General features: G+C 51.8%; 2 protein-coding genes across 7 annotated transcripts in view; both read right to left on the bottom strand.

Moving 5' to 3' along the window:
• On the bottom strand, window positions 1–6146 carry PRR22 (proline rich 22). Of its 5 annotated transcripts, none has more exons than XM_081177958.1 (3): window positions 5915–6146; window positions 3657–3719; window positions 1–1247 (listed from the first exon to the last, which is right to left on the bottom strand). In XM_081177958.1, exons 1-3 carry the CDS (start codon window positions 6039–6041, stop codon window positions 103–105), a joined length of 1335 nt encoding a protein of 444 aa, XP_081034084.1. In that variant the 5' UTR covers window positions 6042–6146; the 3' UTR covers window positions 1–102. The 5 variants fall into 5 exon arrangements, with proteins under 5 accessions (XP_081034084.1, XP_081034082.1, XP_081034080.1 ...); XM_081177956.1 differs by having other exon boundaries at window positions 3643–3719; window positions 5919–6073; XM_081177954.1 differs by having other exon boundaries at window positions 5919–6073.
• A 1649-nt stretch (window positions 6147–7795) lies between these two features.
• ACER1 (alkaline ceramidase 1) overlaps window positions 7796–13240 on the bottom strand; it is a 28995-nt gene continuing 23550 nt past the window's right edge. For both annotated transcript variants that reach the window (XM_081178020.1, XM_081178021.1), the window contains 3 exons: window positions 12612–12749; window positions 10392–10529; window positions 7796–8377 (listed from right to left, as the gene is read on the bottom strand). In XM_081178020.1, coding sequence (XP_081034146.1) covers window positions 8209–8377; window positions 10392–10529; window positions 12612–12749 — 445 coding nt within the window. In that variant the 3' untranslated portion in view covers window positions 7796–8208. The remainder of the gene's footprint in view (window positions 8378–10391; window positions 10530–12611; window positions 12750–13240) is intronic.

The raw sequence follows: 13240 nt of genomic DNA, 5'->3' as shown, positions 1-13240 counted from the left end.
TTCTAAAAAGCTCTCTCTCTCTTTTTAATAGACAAAATGGCAGGAACTCTGTCCCCATCCTTGATCTAGTGGCACAACCCCCTGTCCAGTTAGATGCACTGGTCAGATTCCCAGTGAGGTGGAATCCTGTCCCTGGGGTTCACCGTCGCCTCCCTGCACGGACGCCGCCTTGGACTGGCCGGCCGCAGGCTTGTTTTTCTTGGCAACACCGCTCTTCGCTTTCTCTTCGAGGCCCATGTGGGACTCGTGCTGCAGGGGGGGCTGCGAGGGCGGCCGGGCCTCCCACTGTGACTCCTCCCCGAAAGCGTTCACGTCGTAGAGGTAGTCCAGGCTCGTCACTGCACTGAGGATTTCTGGCACGCTGTAATCGAAAGATAACAGCTCGTCGGGCAAGTTGAGGGACCGGATGTCACTGGTGGAATCCTCCCCAGAGAAGCAACTGTCCCTCTGGCTGTCTCCCCAGTGCCGGCTGTGGCGTCCGTTGCCCAAGCCGTCCAACGAGGCCTCTGTGTCTGAGTTCACCGGGGAGCAGTCAAACAACTTCATGGCATCTTCTAAGAGGACCTTTTCCGGAAGGTTGAAGGACGCCTCCTCCTCTATCAATGCGTTCCCAGCCGCAATGATGCTCTCCAGGTCCATGCAAGACTCCGCTTCGGGCATGATGTCTGCAGTCGGTGCACTGAGGACGGCCTGGTGGTCTTCAGGAGAGACGTTCGGCGGGGCTGGGGGGTCCTCTGCAAAATCTGGGTTCCGGACGTTGTCTGCCTCGTCCGCTTGGAAGTCCTTGAAAGCTTGGAAGGCCAAGTTGTGGCAGTCTTTCAGGGGTTCATAGGCCGCTGCCAGGGCTGGCCGCTCGCTCGGGTTCAACCCAGGGAGCGTGGAGAGAAGCTTGCGCTCCTTGCTCTGCCCCGGGCCCTCGCTGTGGAGAGAGACCACCTCTGCAAAGGGGGAGCCGTGGGCAGGGCTCCCCATGAAGCCCATGTGGTCCGCCAAGTGGGTCGAGGGCCCCTCAGGCTTGAAGAAGGGCAAGACAAACGGGGGGTTGCTGGCGACCGGCTGGTAGGGCGGGTATGCAACCGGCTGGACAGGGCTCTTGAGGTATTTCTGGCCGTCCAGCAGGTAGGTGTTTTGCGGGCCCGGCGCGCCAGAGAGTTTGTACACGGAGGGCTGGACGAAGTTGGCCGTAGCCCACTCAATGCGGTAGATCCGGGGGTCGAAGAAGCAACCGCACGGAGCCATGTGGAAGCCTGGCAGGGGGTGAGGAGAGAGGAAAATGAGGGGCAGACAAGGAGCACCCTCCAACATGTGTCCTGCTCAAATCTACCAAGGCAAGGCTGGCTGCCACTTCCTTTGACTGCAGTGGGCAGGTGTGGGGGAATCCCTGGTCCTGAATGGGGTAACTATGCCCCTGAAGGACCAGGTGCGCAGCCTGGGAGTCATTTTGGACTCACAGCTGTCCATGGAGGCGCAGGTCAATTCTGTGTCCAGGGCAGCTGTCTCCCAGCTCCATCTGGTACGCAGGATGAGACCCTCCCTGCCCGCAGACTGTCTTGCCAGAGTGGTGCATGCTCTGGTTATCTCCCGCTTGGACTACTGCCATGCGCTCTATGTGGGGCTACCTTTGAAGGTGACCCAGAAACTGCAACTAATCCAGAATGCGGCAGCTAGACTGGCGACTGGGAGTGGCTGCCGGGACCACATAACACCGGTCCTGAAAGACCTACATTGGCTCCCAGTACGTTTCCGAGCACAGTTCAAAGTGTTGGTGCTGACCTTTAAAGCCCTAAACGGCCTGAGGTCCAGTATACCTGAAGGAGCGTCTCCACCTCCATCGTTCAGCCCGGACACTGAGGTCCATCTCCTGAGGGCCTTCTGGCGGTTCCCTCCCTGCGATAAGTGAGGTTACAGGGAACCAGGCAGAGGGCCTTCTCAGTGGTGGCACCCTCCCTGTGGAATGCCCTCCCATCAGATGTCAGGGAAATAAACAACTACCTGACTTTTAGAAGACATCTGAAGGCAGCCCTGTTCAGGGAAGTTTTTTTTAAGTTTGAGGTTTTAATGTGGTTTTAATATTCTGTTGGGAGCCGCCCAGAGTGGCTGGGGAAACCCAACCTAGATGGGTGGGGTATAAATAATAAATTATTATTATTATTACTAATTAGTTGAGGGGCAGAACCTTGGCGCAGCCCCCCAATCCCTCTCTCTATGGTCTTAGGGGTTCTGTCCAGGCCACACACCACTAGAAGCTGTCCTCTGGTGATACCACCTGCTTGTCTGGATGGAGAATGGAGAGCAGTGCCTGGCTCCATCTTGCACTCCGTCATCCCATCATCCCACTTCAAATAATAATAATAATAATAATAATAATAATAATAATAATAATAATAATAATAATTTTTATTTATTCAGGGCGGCTAACAAGCAATAATAAAAACAAGTTGATTGAAATACAACTTAAAAAACAAGATTAATATACAACATGAAAATATTAAAATGCAGCCTCATCATAGGAGGAGAATGTTGTTGGACTACAACTCCCATCCCCCCTAGCTAGCAAGGCCAGAGCTCAGGGATGATGGGAGTTGCAGTCCAACAACATCTGGGGACCCACAGGTTGAGAACCGCTGCTTTTGAGCCATCTTGCCTCAAAATGGCAACTCTGGGCGTTCCATCTTGGTGACTGCAACCATTTGGCGCATAGCTTATATATCTGAGTTTCTAACACTGGGAAACAGGCTTATTCTGAGCCAGGCCTTAAGTCCAGCTAGCTTAGTGTTTGTCTTCACTGACTGGTAACAACTTTGCAGGGTTTCAAGGAAGGAGTCTGTTCCCTACCTCGAGAGATTCGAACCCGGGGCTTCCTTTAAAGCCCTATACTGCCTAGGACCCTCGTACCTACGGGACCGCCTCTCCTGGTATGTCCCAAGGAGAACCTTACGGTCTTCAAACAAAAACATCTTGGAGGTCCCGGGCCACAGAGAGGTTAGGCTGTCCTCAACCAGAGCCAGGGCCTTTTCGGCTGTGGCCCCGATCTGGTGGAACGCTCTGTCCCAAGAGACTAGGGCCCTGCGGGACTTGAGATCTTTCCGCAGGGCCTTCAAGACGGAGCTGTTCCGCCAGGCCTTTGACACAGCCTGACCCCCTCCTTTGGTAATCCCCACAGACCTCTAGCCCAATGGTTGCCATTAATCTGATCTGAACTGATTTTATAATGAAATGATTTTAGAATGTTGTATCATTTTACTGTTGTTAGCCGCTCTGAGCCCGGCTTCGGCTGGGGAGGGTGGGATATAAATATATTATTATTATTATTATTATTATTATTATTATTATTATTATTATTATTATTATTATTCCTCCATGTGCAGCAGATGGGCTTCTGTGTCCCATCCCAACGGCAAGGAAAATCAAAACTAATCATGCTCATGTACTTTGAAGTGATGAATTCCATTACTTGGCAGCAGGTGGCGGAACGGCAATCGGCTCGGTTTTCGTATAGCAACAGCTGCCGACCAAATCTCAGCTTTAGCCCGTCGGAAACCTAGCCAGGCATCGTCCCGCCCTGTCCCGAGTCGAGATTTACAGGCCACAATCCGCAAAGGCCCACCCACGTGCCCGCGAGAGTTGCTTCTTTCTACGCACCACGTAAGCGTTACCTGCCGGGGGTGTTGCAAATAGCTCTTTCTCTTGGCTGGGGGGGTGGTACAAACTGGGTGTCCCTGTAACGTCAACACACAGAAAAAATTCATGCTCTACCCTCCGTTTTTGCTGGCTGTGTCGCTTCTCCCTCTCTGTCTCCCGGAAATCTCCTCCTCTACTTCCGGTTGGGCTCCGAAGAGCTGAGCAACCCCTTTGGGTTTCACCCCTTAGCAACGATGCCATGCCCTCCAACATTCCTCGGGTGAAAATACAGCCGTACCTCGGAGGTTGAACGTTCGGAAACCAAATCGTGGCTTCCGATTCTGATCGGCAAGCCCTAGGCTCTGTGGTTTAACTCACAGCGCCACCCACGTCAGTTTGCTATACTATACAGCAGTGTTTCCCAACCTTTTTTGGGCAAAGGCACACTTGTTTGATGAAAAAAATCTCGAGGCACACCACCATTACAGCCCCGTGACGTCAGCGCGCAGCGTCACGCCGGGAGGGACGCACGAAAGTGTAAGTTTCAATTTTTTTCCCTCCCCCTTGCCGGGGAACCTCCAAGCTTTGGGGGTGGGGGGGAGGAGGCAGCAAAGCGAGGCAGGAAGGAGAGCGCGGCTTGGCTGGGTGAGCTTTGGCAGGGGCAGGGAATGAGAGCCGCGAGGCGGGCGCTGCGGACGGAGGCGCTGCCCGCCGAGCTCGCAGGCAGCCAGGCAGGCAGACGGCGAGAGCCCCGCGCTGGGCGGCCTCTCCTCGCCGCCCCGCCTCTCGCCGCCCGACTCGCCCGCCTCCCTCCAGGCAACATCTCGCGGCACACTAGTGTGCCGCGGAACAGTGGTTGGGAAACACTGCTATACAGTCAAAACCTCAATTCTCGAATGGCTCCGTTTTGGAATGTTTCGGTTCCGGTTTTCAGACGTTTTCCGGAAGCCGAACGTCCGGTGCGGCTTCCGCTGGAGTACAAGAAGCTCTTGCAACCAATCGGAAGCCGCACCTCAGTTGTCGAACATTTCGGAAGGCAAACAGTCTTCCGGAACGGATTCCGTTTGACAACCGAGGTTTGGCTGTACCTTTTGTAATCTGCCTTCCTGAAACTCAAATGCATTGTGCCTTTTCGGTGAGCCCTTCTCTCTCTCTCTCTCTCTCTCTCTCTCTCTCTCTCTCTCTCTCTCTCTCTCTGTGTGTGTGTGTGTGTGTTTTGCATTGAGGGTTCCTTCTTTTTCCTTCCATGAGTTTTGCAACAGCTCAGAAGCAACTCCACAGCCCTTTGCTCTCGGACGCTCTGTGCACCCGAAAGCTGCCGAGCATCTGTGCACAATTTTGTGGCGCGCTTCGTAGTAGCTGTGCTGCTCGACCGAATTTCGGCAACGGCTAGATATCGGGGCACTATTCCACGTGGAATTCACACACGCACAAAAACCCAATCCTGATTCCCCACCCCAATAATCAGAATATAATTCAAAAAGCCATGGGTCTGAAGGAATGTGTTGTGCTGCGGTGGCGGCAGCACACTTCCTCCCGCACCAAGATGGCGCATGTTTCAGCAATGTTGCTCCAGCCATGTGCGAGAACACTTATCCTCAAAATATGAACACCAAGGGGGGAAAGAGGCCTGCGAGGGCACAGGAGCCATTGCTAGCGATGTGAGAGAAGGGAAAGGAAAATAGGGACTGAGGTTGGCTTGGGATGGGGAGGCCGCGACCGAAGGAAAGGTTACCTCCTCGCAATAATAAAGGTAAAGGGACCCCTGACCGTTAGGTCCAGTCATGACCGACTCTGGGGTTGCTTTATTGGCCGAGGGAGCCGGCGTACAGCTTCCGGGTCATGTGGCCAGCATGACTAAGCCACTTCTGGCGAACCAGAGCAGCGCACGGAAATGCCGTTTACCTTCCCGCCGGAGTGGTACCTATTTATCTGCTTGCACTTTGACGTGCTTTCGATCTTCTAGGTTGGCAGGAGCAGGGGCCGAGCAACGGGAGCTCACCCCGTCATTGCGGGGGTTCGAACCGCTGACCTGATCGGCAAGTCCTAGGCTCTGTGGTTCAACCCACAGCGCCACCCGTGTCCCTGCCCTTGCAATAATATGGGGTGTAAAATTAGTATCAAAGGAAGTTGTAAGGGGGAAACCTGTCTTCCCATAATATGCTGTTGAGCCAACAAGCCAAGCACCCCCATGGGGGACTTGCCATACGGGCTGTCATCCTTAGATGTGGGGTTGGCCTCATCCCAGAAAAAAACAAGGTAAGAAAACCCCGCTGGCGTAAACCGATCCTACCTACGGAGGCAAGGTTTTCAGGGAGAACAAAAGCCGGGAAGGGCCGGTTTGACTGTCCGTCGGGTCTCTCTAAAGGCCGAGGGGTATACGTCTCATGTTGGGGGTAAAACAGTTTCGGTTGCTGCATAATCCCTCCGTTGAGCTGAAGGGCAGTCTGCCCATCTGGACCCCTTTTGCCTAGGGGCGCTTGCCCGAGGACTGACTTCCTGGAGCCGTCGCCACGGAGAAAAAGTTCTGTTTGGATGGTTACTCGGGAAAGCGTTCCAGGTTGGCCCACTCAAGTTCTGAGGCAGAGAAGGGGCATTGGAATTGTAGAGTTGGAGGGGGACCCCCACGGTCATCTAAACCCACCCCCTGAGGTGCAGGAATCGAACCCGCAACCTCGCCGACATGAAGAGTCTCTCACTTTTCCCGACTGAGCTATCCTTCAGAGATGCGAGAGGGAGAGTTGGGGGGAATGAGTATGGTGGTGGGGGACGGAAATAAAAATGAGCGTGAGCTTGTTCCCTTTACCTTTGCAAAATTCTGATACAGTGGTACCTCGGGTTAAGTATGTAATTGATTCCGGAGGTCCGTTCTTAACCTGAAATTGTTCTTAACCTGAAGCACCACTTTAGCTAATGGGGCTTCCTGCTGCCGCTGCTACGCCGGAGCACGATTTCTGTTCTCATCCTGAAGCAAAGTTCTTAACCCGAGGTACTATTTCTGGGTTAGTGGAGTCTGTAACCGGAAGCGTATGTAACCTGAAGCGTATGTAACCCGAGGTACCACTGTACCTAAGTCAGAATTTGTGTTTTTTTTTCTTGAGTAGGAAGAAGTCATTATATTTTATTTAAAACAACAACAACAACTTTGGGCAAAGTGCCTCTGAGCATATGAAGTCTTCTTTTCTTAAGTTGTACAGGAAACCATCTGGTCATTGTTTCACCCTGGGATGGTATTGTCTGTAAAGGTAAAGTAAGGTAGGAGTGATGGGGAAAATTTAGGGAAGTTTTTAGTGTTTGATGTGTTGTTGTGTTTTTAATATTCTGTTGGGAGCCACCAACAGAGTGGCTGGGGAAGCCCAATCAGACAGGTGGGGTATAAATACCGTATTTTTCGCCCTATAGGACGCACCACCCCATAAGACGCACCTGTTTTTTTGGGGGGGGGAATAAAGAAAAAAAATAATCCCCCCCCCAGGTGTGGGGCTGGCGCGGGGGAAGCCCGAGCTTCCCCCAACCCCAGCCCCAGAACAGGCTGCTGCCTGCAAGCCTCGCGCGCCCGGCAGGACCTTCCGCCAGGCGCGGGAGGCTTGCGGACACCTTCCCGAAGCACGGGGCGTCCTCCGGAGGGCGCCCCGTGCTCCGGGCTGAGGCTGCTGCCCGCAAGCCTTGCGAGCCCGCGGGAACTCCCCCCGGGCTTGCAAGGCTTGCGGATAGCTTCCTGAAGCCTGGAGAGCGAGAGGGGTCGGTGCGCACCGATGCCTCTCGCTCTCCTGGCTTCAGCGAAAGCCTGCATTCGCCCCATAGGAAGCACACACATTTCCCCTTCATTTTTGGAGGGGAAAAAGTGCGTCCTATAGGGCGAAAAATACGGTAATAAATTGTTGTTGTTATAGCAATGAACAAATCAGAACAAACCCACCATGGATTTATTCCGTGCAATTATTGTGTCAAAACACTAGCTTGTGAAACACCAACCCTGTAGCAGGAATGATCTACATCTCTCAGGTTAATGTCCAGACCGAACCAGAACTATACATCAGATTTTGCACATCTATGGTGCTGAAAAAATGAAAAAGTATCAAAATGCCCTCTCTCTCTTTTTGGAGACTATGTTGTGTTTTAAAACGCATCGTTTTGAGAGCAAACAACATTTCGGTACAAATGAACACGCCGATTTCTTTCTTTCAAAGTGCAGTTTAATACAGGTTGGAGCAAGGCAGTGGTGAACATGCGCAGAACGTCCATAAAGCGAGAGGTCCGTTCGTTCTCTCATTCCCTCCACACGTCCTCTATAAATAGCTTAAATACGGTGTCCGCCATTCTCTGGGGAAAGGGCAAGTTTCAAGGTCGCATAACGGAGGCATCCCGTTCAGTATGGCCGGGCTGGCGGGAAAACTCGCTGCGCAACAGGGTTGGGCGACAAGGCATGCGACAAAGCTATTTGCATGCGCGGTCTCCCAGGTAACAAGGGTTTGGCGGCGCGAAGCCTTTCGCCGGCCAAACTAGCATAGGGCTCAGTCGTCGTAATGGGTCGAACCCGTAGGATCAGTGCCGGGCTCCTGTTATCCTCAGCGGTCTCGCAGTCCCTTAGCACGTCTTCTTGAATTTTGGGAGGTTGATGTATGGCAGCGAAAAGAAGCTATCCTCGCTGGGCCAGTAAACCACGTCGGGCTCGGAGCTAGGGAGTTCGTAGAAGACATCGAAGTAGACGACCGTGGTGGCGCAGTAGAAAATGGTAACGACGATAGAAAGATGCCTGTGAGTTTTTTAAAAAAGGAAAGAATGTTGTCTAGGGCTGCCACGGGTGTCTTGCTTTTTTACTTTTTGAAATACAGTGGTACCTCTGGATGCGAACGGGATCTGCTCCGGAACCCCGTTTGCATCCTGAAGCGAACGCAAAATGCGTCTGTGCGTCTGCGCAGGTTGCATTCTCTGTGCATGCGCATGGTGTCATTTTGAGCGAATGCACATGCGCAAACAGCGAAACCCGGAAGTAACACGTTACTTCTGGGTCACCATGGAGCGCAACCCGAAAAGGCTCAACCTGAAGCAACTTTAACCCGAGGTATATGACTGTATAATACAGTGGTACCTCGGGTTAAGTACTTAATTCGTTCCGGAGGTCCATTCTTAACCTGAAACTGTTCTTAACCTGAAGCACCACTTTAGCTAATGCGGCCTCCCGCTGCCGCCGCGCTGCTGGAGCACGTTTTCTGTTCACATCCTGAAGCAAAGTTCTTAACCTGAAGCAGTATTTCTGGGTTAGCGGAGTCTGTAACCTGAAGCGTATGTAACCTGAAGCGTATGTAACCTGAGGTACCACTGTAATAATAATCACCAGCATTTATAATTTATACCCCGCCCATCTGGCTGGGCTTCCCCAGCCACTCTGGGTGGCTCCCAGCAGAATATGAATACAGTTGTACCTTGGTTCTCTAAAGTAATCCGTTCCGGAAGTCCGCCCGACTTCCGGAAACATTTGACAACAGAGGCGCGGCTTCTGATGGGCTGCAGGAGATTCCTGAATTCAAGCAGAAGCCACGTCGGACGTTCAGCTTCCGAAGAACGTTCGAAAACCAGAACAATTCCAGGTTTCCGGCGTTCAGAAGCCAAAACGTACGAGTACCAAAGCGTTCGAGAACCAAGGTACGACTATAATAATAAAGCGATAAAACATCAAACACTAAAAACTTCACTAAACTAGACTGCCTTCAGATGTCTTCCGAAAGTCAGATAGTTGTTTATTTCCTTGACATCTGATGAGAGGGCGTTCCACGGTGCGGGCGCCACCACCGAGAAGTCCCTGGCAGAAAGACATCAAGGAAGGAGCCTGTCTGGCTTCTCCAGGGAGAGAGTTCCTAAGACTGGGAGCAACCTCTGAGAAGCATTTGCTGCCACTGAGAAGCATTTGATGAAACCCCCAAAATGTATTTTCTACAGTTAAGTTTTTACCTCTGCAGTGGTACCTCCAGTTGCACACGGGATCCATTCTGGAGCTCTGGTCAGATCCCGAGGAATTCACAACCAGAGGTGCCTGTTCTGCGCATGCGCTGCACATAGAGTGCTTCTGCGCATGCGGCGAAACCCAGAAAAAATACTTCTGGATTTGCCGCATGCAAAACCCAAAGGATACGCAACTAGAGGTGTGCATATGCAGAGGTACCACTGAATCTGCAGTACATTTTATTTTATTTTATTGCTATGTAAACCACAGAGCCTAGGGCTTGCTGATCGGAAGGTCGGTGGTTCGAATCCCCGCAACGGGGTGAGCTCCCGTTGCTCGGCCCCTGCTCCTGCCAACCTAGCAGTTCGAAAGCACATCAAAGTGCAAGTAGATAAATAGGTACCACTCCGGCGGGAAGGTAAACGGCGTTTCCGTGCGCTGCTCTGGTTCGCCAGAAGCGGCTTAGTCCTGCTGGCCACATGACCTGGAAGCTGTACACCGGCTCCCTCGGCCAATAAGCGAGATGAGCGCCGCAACCCCAGAGTCGGCCACGACTGGACCTAATGGTCAGGGGTCCCTTTACCTTTACCTTTTTATGTCTAGTGGCCAAAGCAAATAAAGATTCTTCTTCATTTGCTGCCTCAGGCAACTGCTTCATCAAGAGATGACCGAGATGGCTAGGTTATGGGCTCCCTTGTACCAGCGGTGCTTACCACCCCAAAGCTTTTGCCAACGTTCAGCTGGCTTCTGACACCACTACCCAATAAATGAAGACCGTTCCATTTCGTCTAGCCCTCCAGGGCAGCCAAGAGCAGGTCCTTCTTACCAGATGCTGTGTAGGTAGGCGAAATTGGCCCTCTGACAGATGCTACACAAAAACTTATCCGTCAGCCAACAGGTGATTGCGATGCACCACCACACGATCATGGTCCTGATGAGACGGTGAACGCGGACGTTGTTGCACCTGCGGAAAAGGTTGCAGTCAGGAATAGTTGGCGCACTCGCCTGAGGCTGGAGGGGTTACATTGACAAAAGGGGCATTATAACTATGATCACAACGGGGTGAGCTCCTGTTGCTCGGTCCCTGCCCCTGCCAACCTAACAGTTCGAAAGCACACCGGTGCAGGTAGATAAATAGGTACCACTGTGGCGGGAAGGTGAACGGCATTTCCATGCGCTCTGGTTTCTATCACGGTGTCCCGTTGTACCAGAAGTGGTTTAGTCCTGCTGGACACATGACCCGGAAAGCTGTCTGTGGACAAACGCCGGCTCCCTTGGCCTGAGAGCGAGATGAGCGCTGCAACCCCACAGTCACCTTTGACTGGACCTAACCATCTGGGGTCCTTTACCTTTACCTTTTACCTATTATTATTATTATTAATTTAACTTATACACTGCCCTAGACCGGGAGGTCTTGGGGCAGTTCACAAGAAGACCACAACATATAAAACCAAACCGAAAGCAGTAACTCAATACATCCCCCCCCCAAAAGCCACATTCTAAAAGGGTGTCGAATTTCAATAAGATCAACCAAAGGCCTGGGGGGAATAAAATGGAGCTGGATTTTTAGCATCAAGTAAAGCTAAAGGTAAAGGGACCTCTGACCATTAGGTCCAGTTGTGGCCGACTCTGGGGTTGCGGCACTCATCGCGCTTTATTGGCCAAGGGAGCCGGCGTACAGCTTCCGGGTCACGTGGCCAGCAGGACTAAGCCGCTTCTGGCAAACCAGAGCAGCACACGGAAACGCCGTTTGCCTTCCCGCCGGAGTGGTACCTATATATCTACTTGCACTTTGACGTGCTTTTGAACTGCTAGGTTGGCAGGAGCAGGGACCGAGCAATGGGAGCTCACCCCATCATTGCGGGGATTCGAACCACCGACCTTCTGATCGGCAAGTCCTAGGCTCTGTGGTTTAACCCACAGCGCCACCCGCGTGAAGTACAATGCAGAAATTAAGGATAAGAATAAAAACCTGTTGACTACGGTTAATGACTGCATTAACTCAATCGGTGTGGTAAACCTGCACTCATTAACAGTCGTCAACAGGTTTACCATACCCATTGAGTCAATCACCCATCTCCTACTACCCTCCTGAGAAATACCCCACCCCACCCTCCCACTATATATAAGGGTCTGGCGACTTCTCTTTCAGTGTATCTTAAAAAGTGTGCATGTACATGAAAGCTTATACCAAGAACAACCTTAGTTGGTCTCTAAGATGCTACAGGTGGCGCTGTGGGTTAAACAACAGAGCCTAGGACTTGCCAATCAGAAGGTCAGCGGTTCGAATCCCCGCGATGACGGAGTGAGCTCCCGCTGCTTGGTCCCTGCTCCTGCCAACCTAGCAGTTCAAAAGCACGTCAAAGTGCAAGTACAGTGGTGCCTCGCAAGACGAAAAGAATCCGTTCTGTGATTCTCTTCGTCTAGCGGTTTTTTCGTCTTGCGAAGCAAGCCCATTGAAGGATTAGCAGATTAGCGCTATTAGCAGCTTTTAGCGGCTTTTAGCGGCTTTTCTGCTGATCGGATCAGCTGATAAGCGGCTTAGCGGCTTAGAAAAAGGGGGGGAAGGAAAAAAAAACCATCAGGAACTCGCAAGACATTGTCGTCTTGCGAAGCAAGCCCATAGGAAATTTGTTTTGCGAAGCACCTCCAAAACGGAAAACTCTTTCGTCTAGCGAGTTTTCCATCTTGCGAGGCATTCGTTTTGCGGGGCACCACTGTAGATATATAGGTACCACTCCGGCGGGAAGGTAAACGGCGTTTCCGTGCGCTGCTCTGGTTTGCCAGAAGCGGCTTAGTCCTAATAGCCACATGACCCGGAAGCTGTACGCCGGCTCCCTCGGCCAGTAAAGCGAGATGAACGCCGCAACCCCAGAGTCGGCCACGACTGGACCTAATGGTCAGGGGTCCCTTTACCTTTACCTAAAATAGAAACTGCTTGCTAATTCTTATCTGTGAAGTTACTGAAGTGGGAGGCGGACTCTGCACTAGGGGGCCCTTAAAATTGCCTGTTCAACGCTTGCAGGGTTCTCTGCCCACAACTTACTTTCTTAATTCCTTGTTACTCATGTATAAAAGGTGCAAGGCGACGGAGTTGAGGGCGTAAGCGTTCAGGGTCGGCTTGACAAAGGACATCAGGGTGCTCAAGACAGTCACGACGCCCACCAGCCACGTGAACTGATCCCTAAGCAGGTCAAAATAAAAAATGACAAAAGACACAGTTTGAGCGCTGAAGAACTCAGGGACCTTTACAGAACAGGAGGGAAGATTCCTATGCGCCCTCTCCCGTCGGCAGGAAGAAACGAAGCCAAGTGTGTGGAAAAGGTGCTGTGGACTTGACAGAATGAGTTAGCAAAGATCAGCCTGTCTTTACTGAACCAGGACACCTAGTGCTCTTAATAGTCCGGGATCTCTCTGCAGCCATTGGAATGTTTATGCATGTGGGGTTTGGGGTTTGTTTGTTTTCGTAGGAATAGAAAGTGTGTTGGAAAAAGTTCTATTTGCAATCTGGAGGGCTGCAGAGACATAATAATAATAATAATAATAATAATAATAATAATAATAATAATAATTTATACCCTGCTCATCATTGAATTCAAAGTGTTGGTGCTGACCTTTAAAGCCCTAAACGGCCTTGGCCCAGTATACCTGATGGAGCGTCTCCACCCCCATCGT

Source organism: Podarcis bocagei (assembly GCF_964188305.1).
Source record: "Podarcis bocagei genome assembly, chromosome: 18".
Taxonomy (NCBI): domain Eukaryota; kingdom Metazoa; phylum Chordata; class Lepidosauria; order Squamata; family Lacertidae; genus Podarcis; species Podarcis bocagei.
Note: the sequence above shows the minus strand (reverse complement) of the source record. Positions and strands in the feature narration are given on the sequence as shown.

Excerpts from the sequence above, each read along its gene's own strand:
- PRR22 (XM_081177958.1), bottom strand. The coding sequence starts at position 6,041 with ATGCAGCAACCGAAACTGTTTTACCCCCAACATGAGACGTATACCCCT. Across the intron at positions 3,720-5,914 it reads TGAAAACCTTGCCTCCGTAG|GGACACCCAGTTTGTACCAC; the intron begins GTAGGATCGGTT and ends TTGACGTTACAG. Across the intron at positions 1,248-3,656 it reads ATTTGCAACACCCCCGGCAG|GCTTCCACATGGCTCCGTGC; the intron begins GTAACGCTTACG and ends ACCCCCTGCCAG.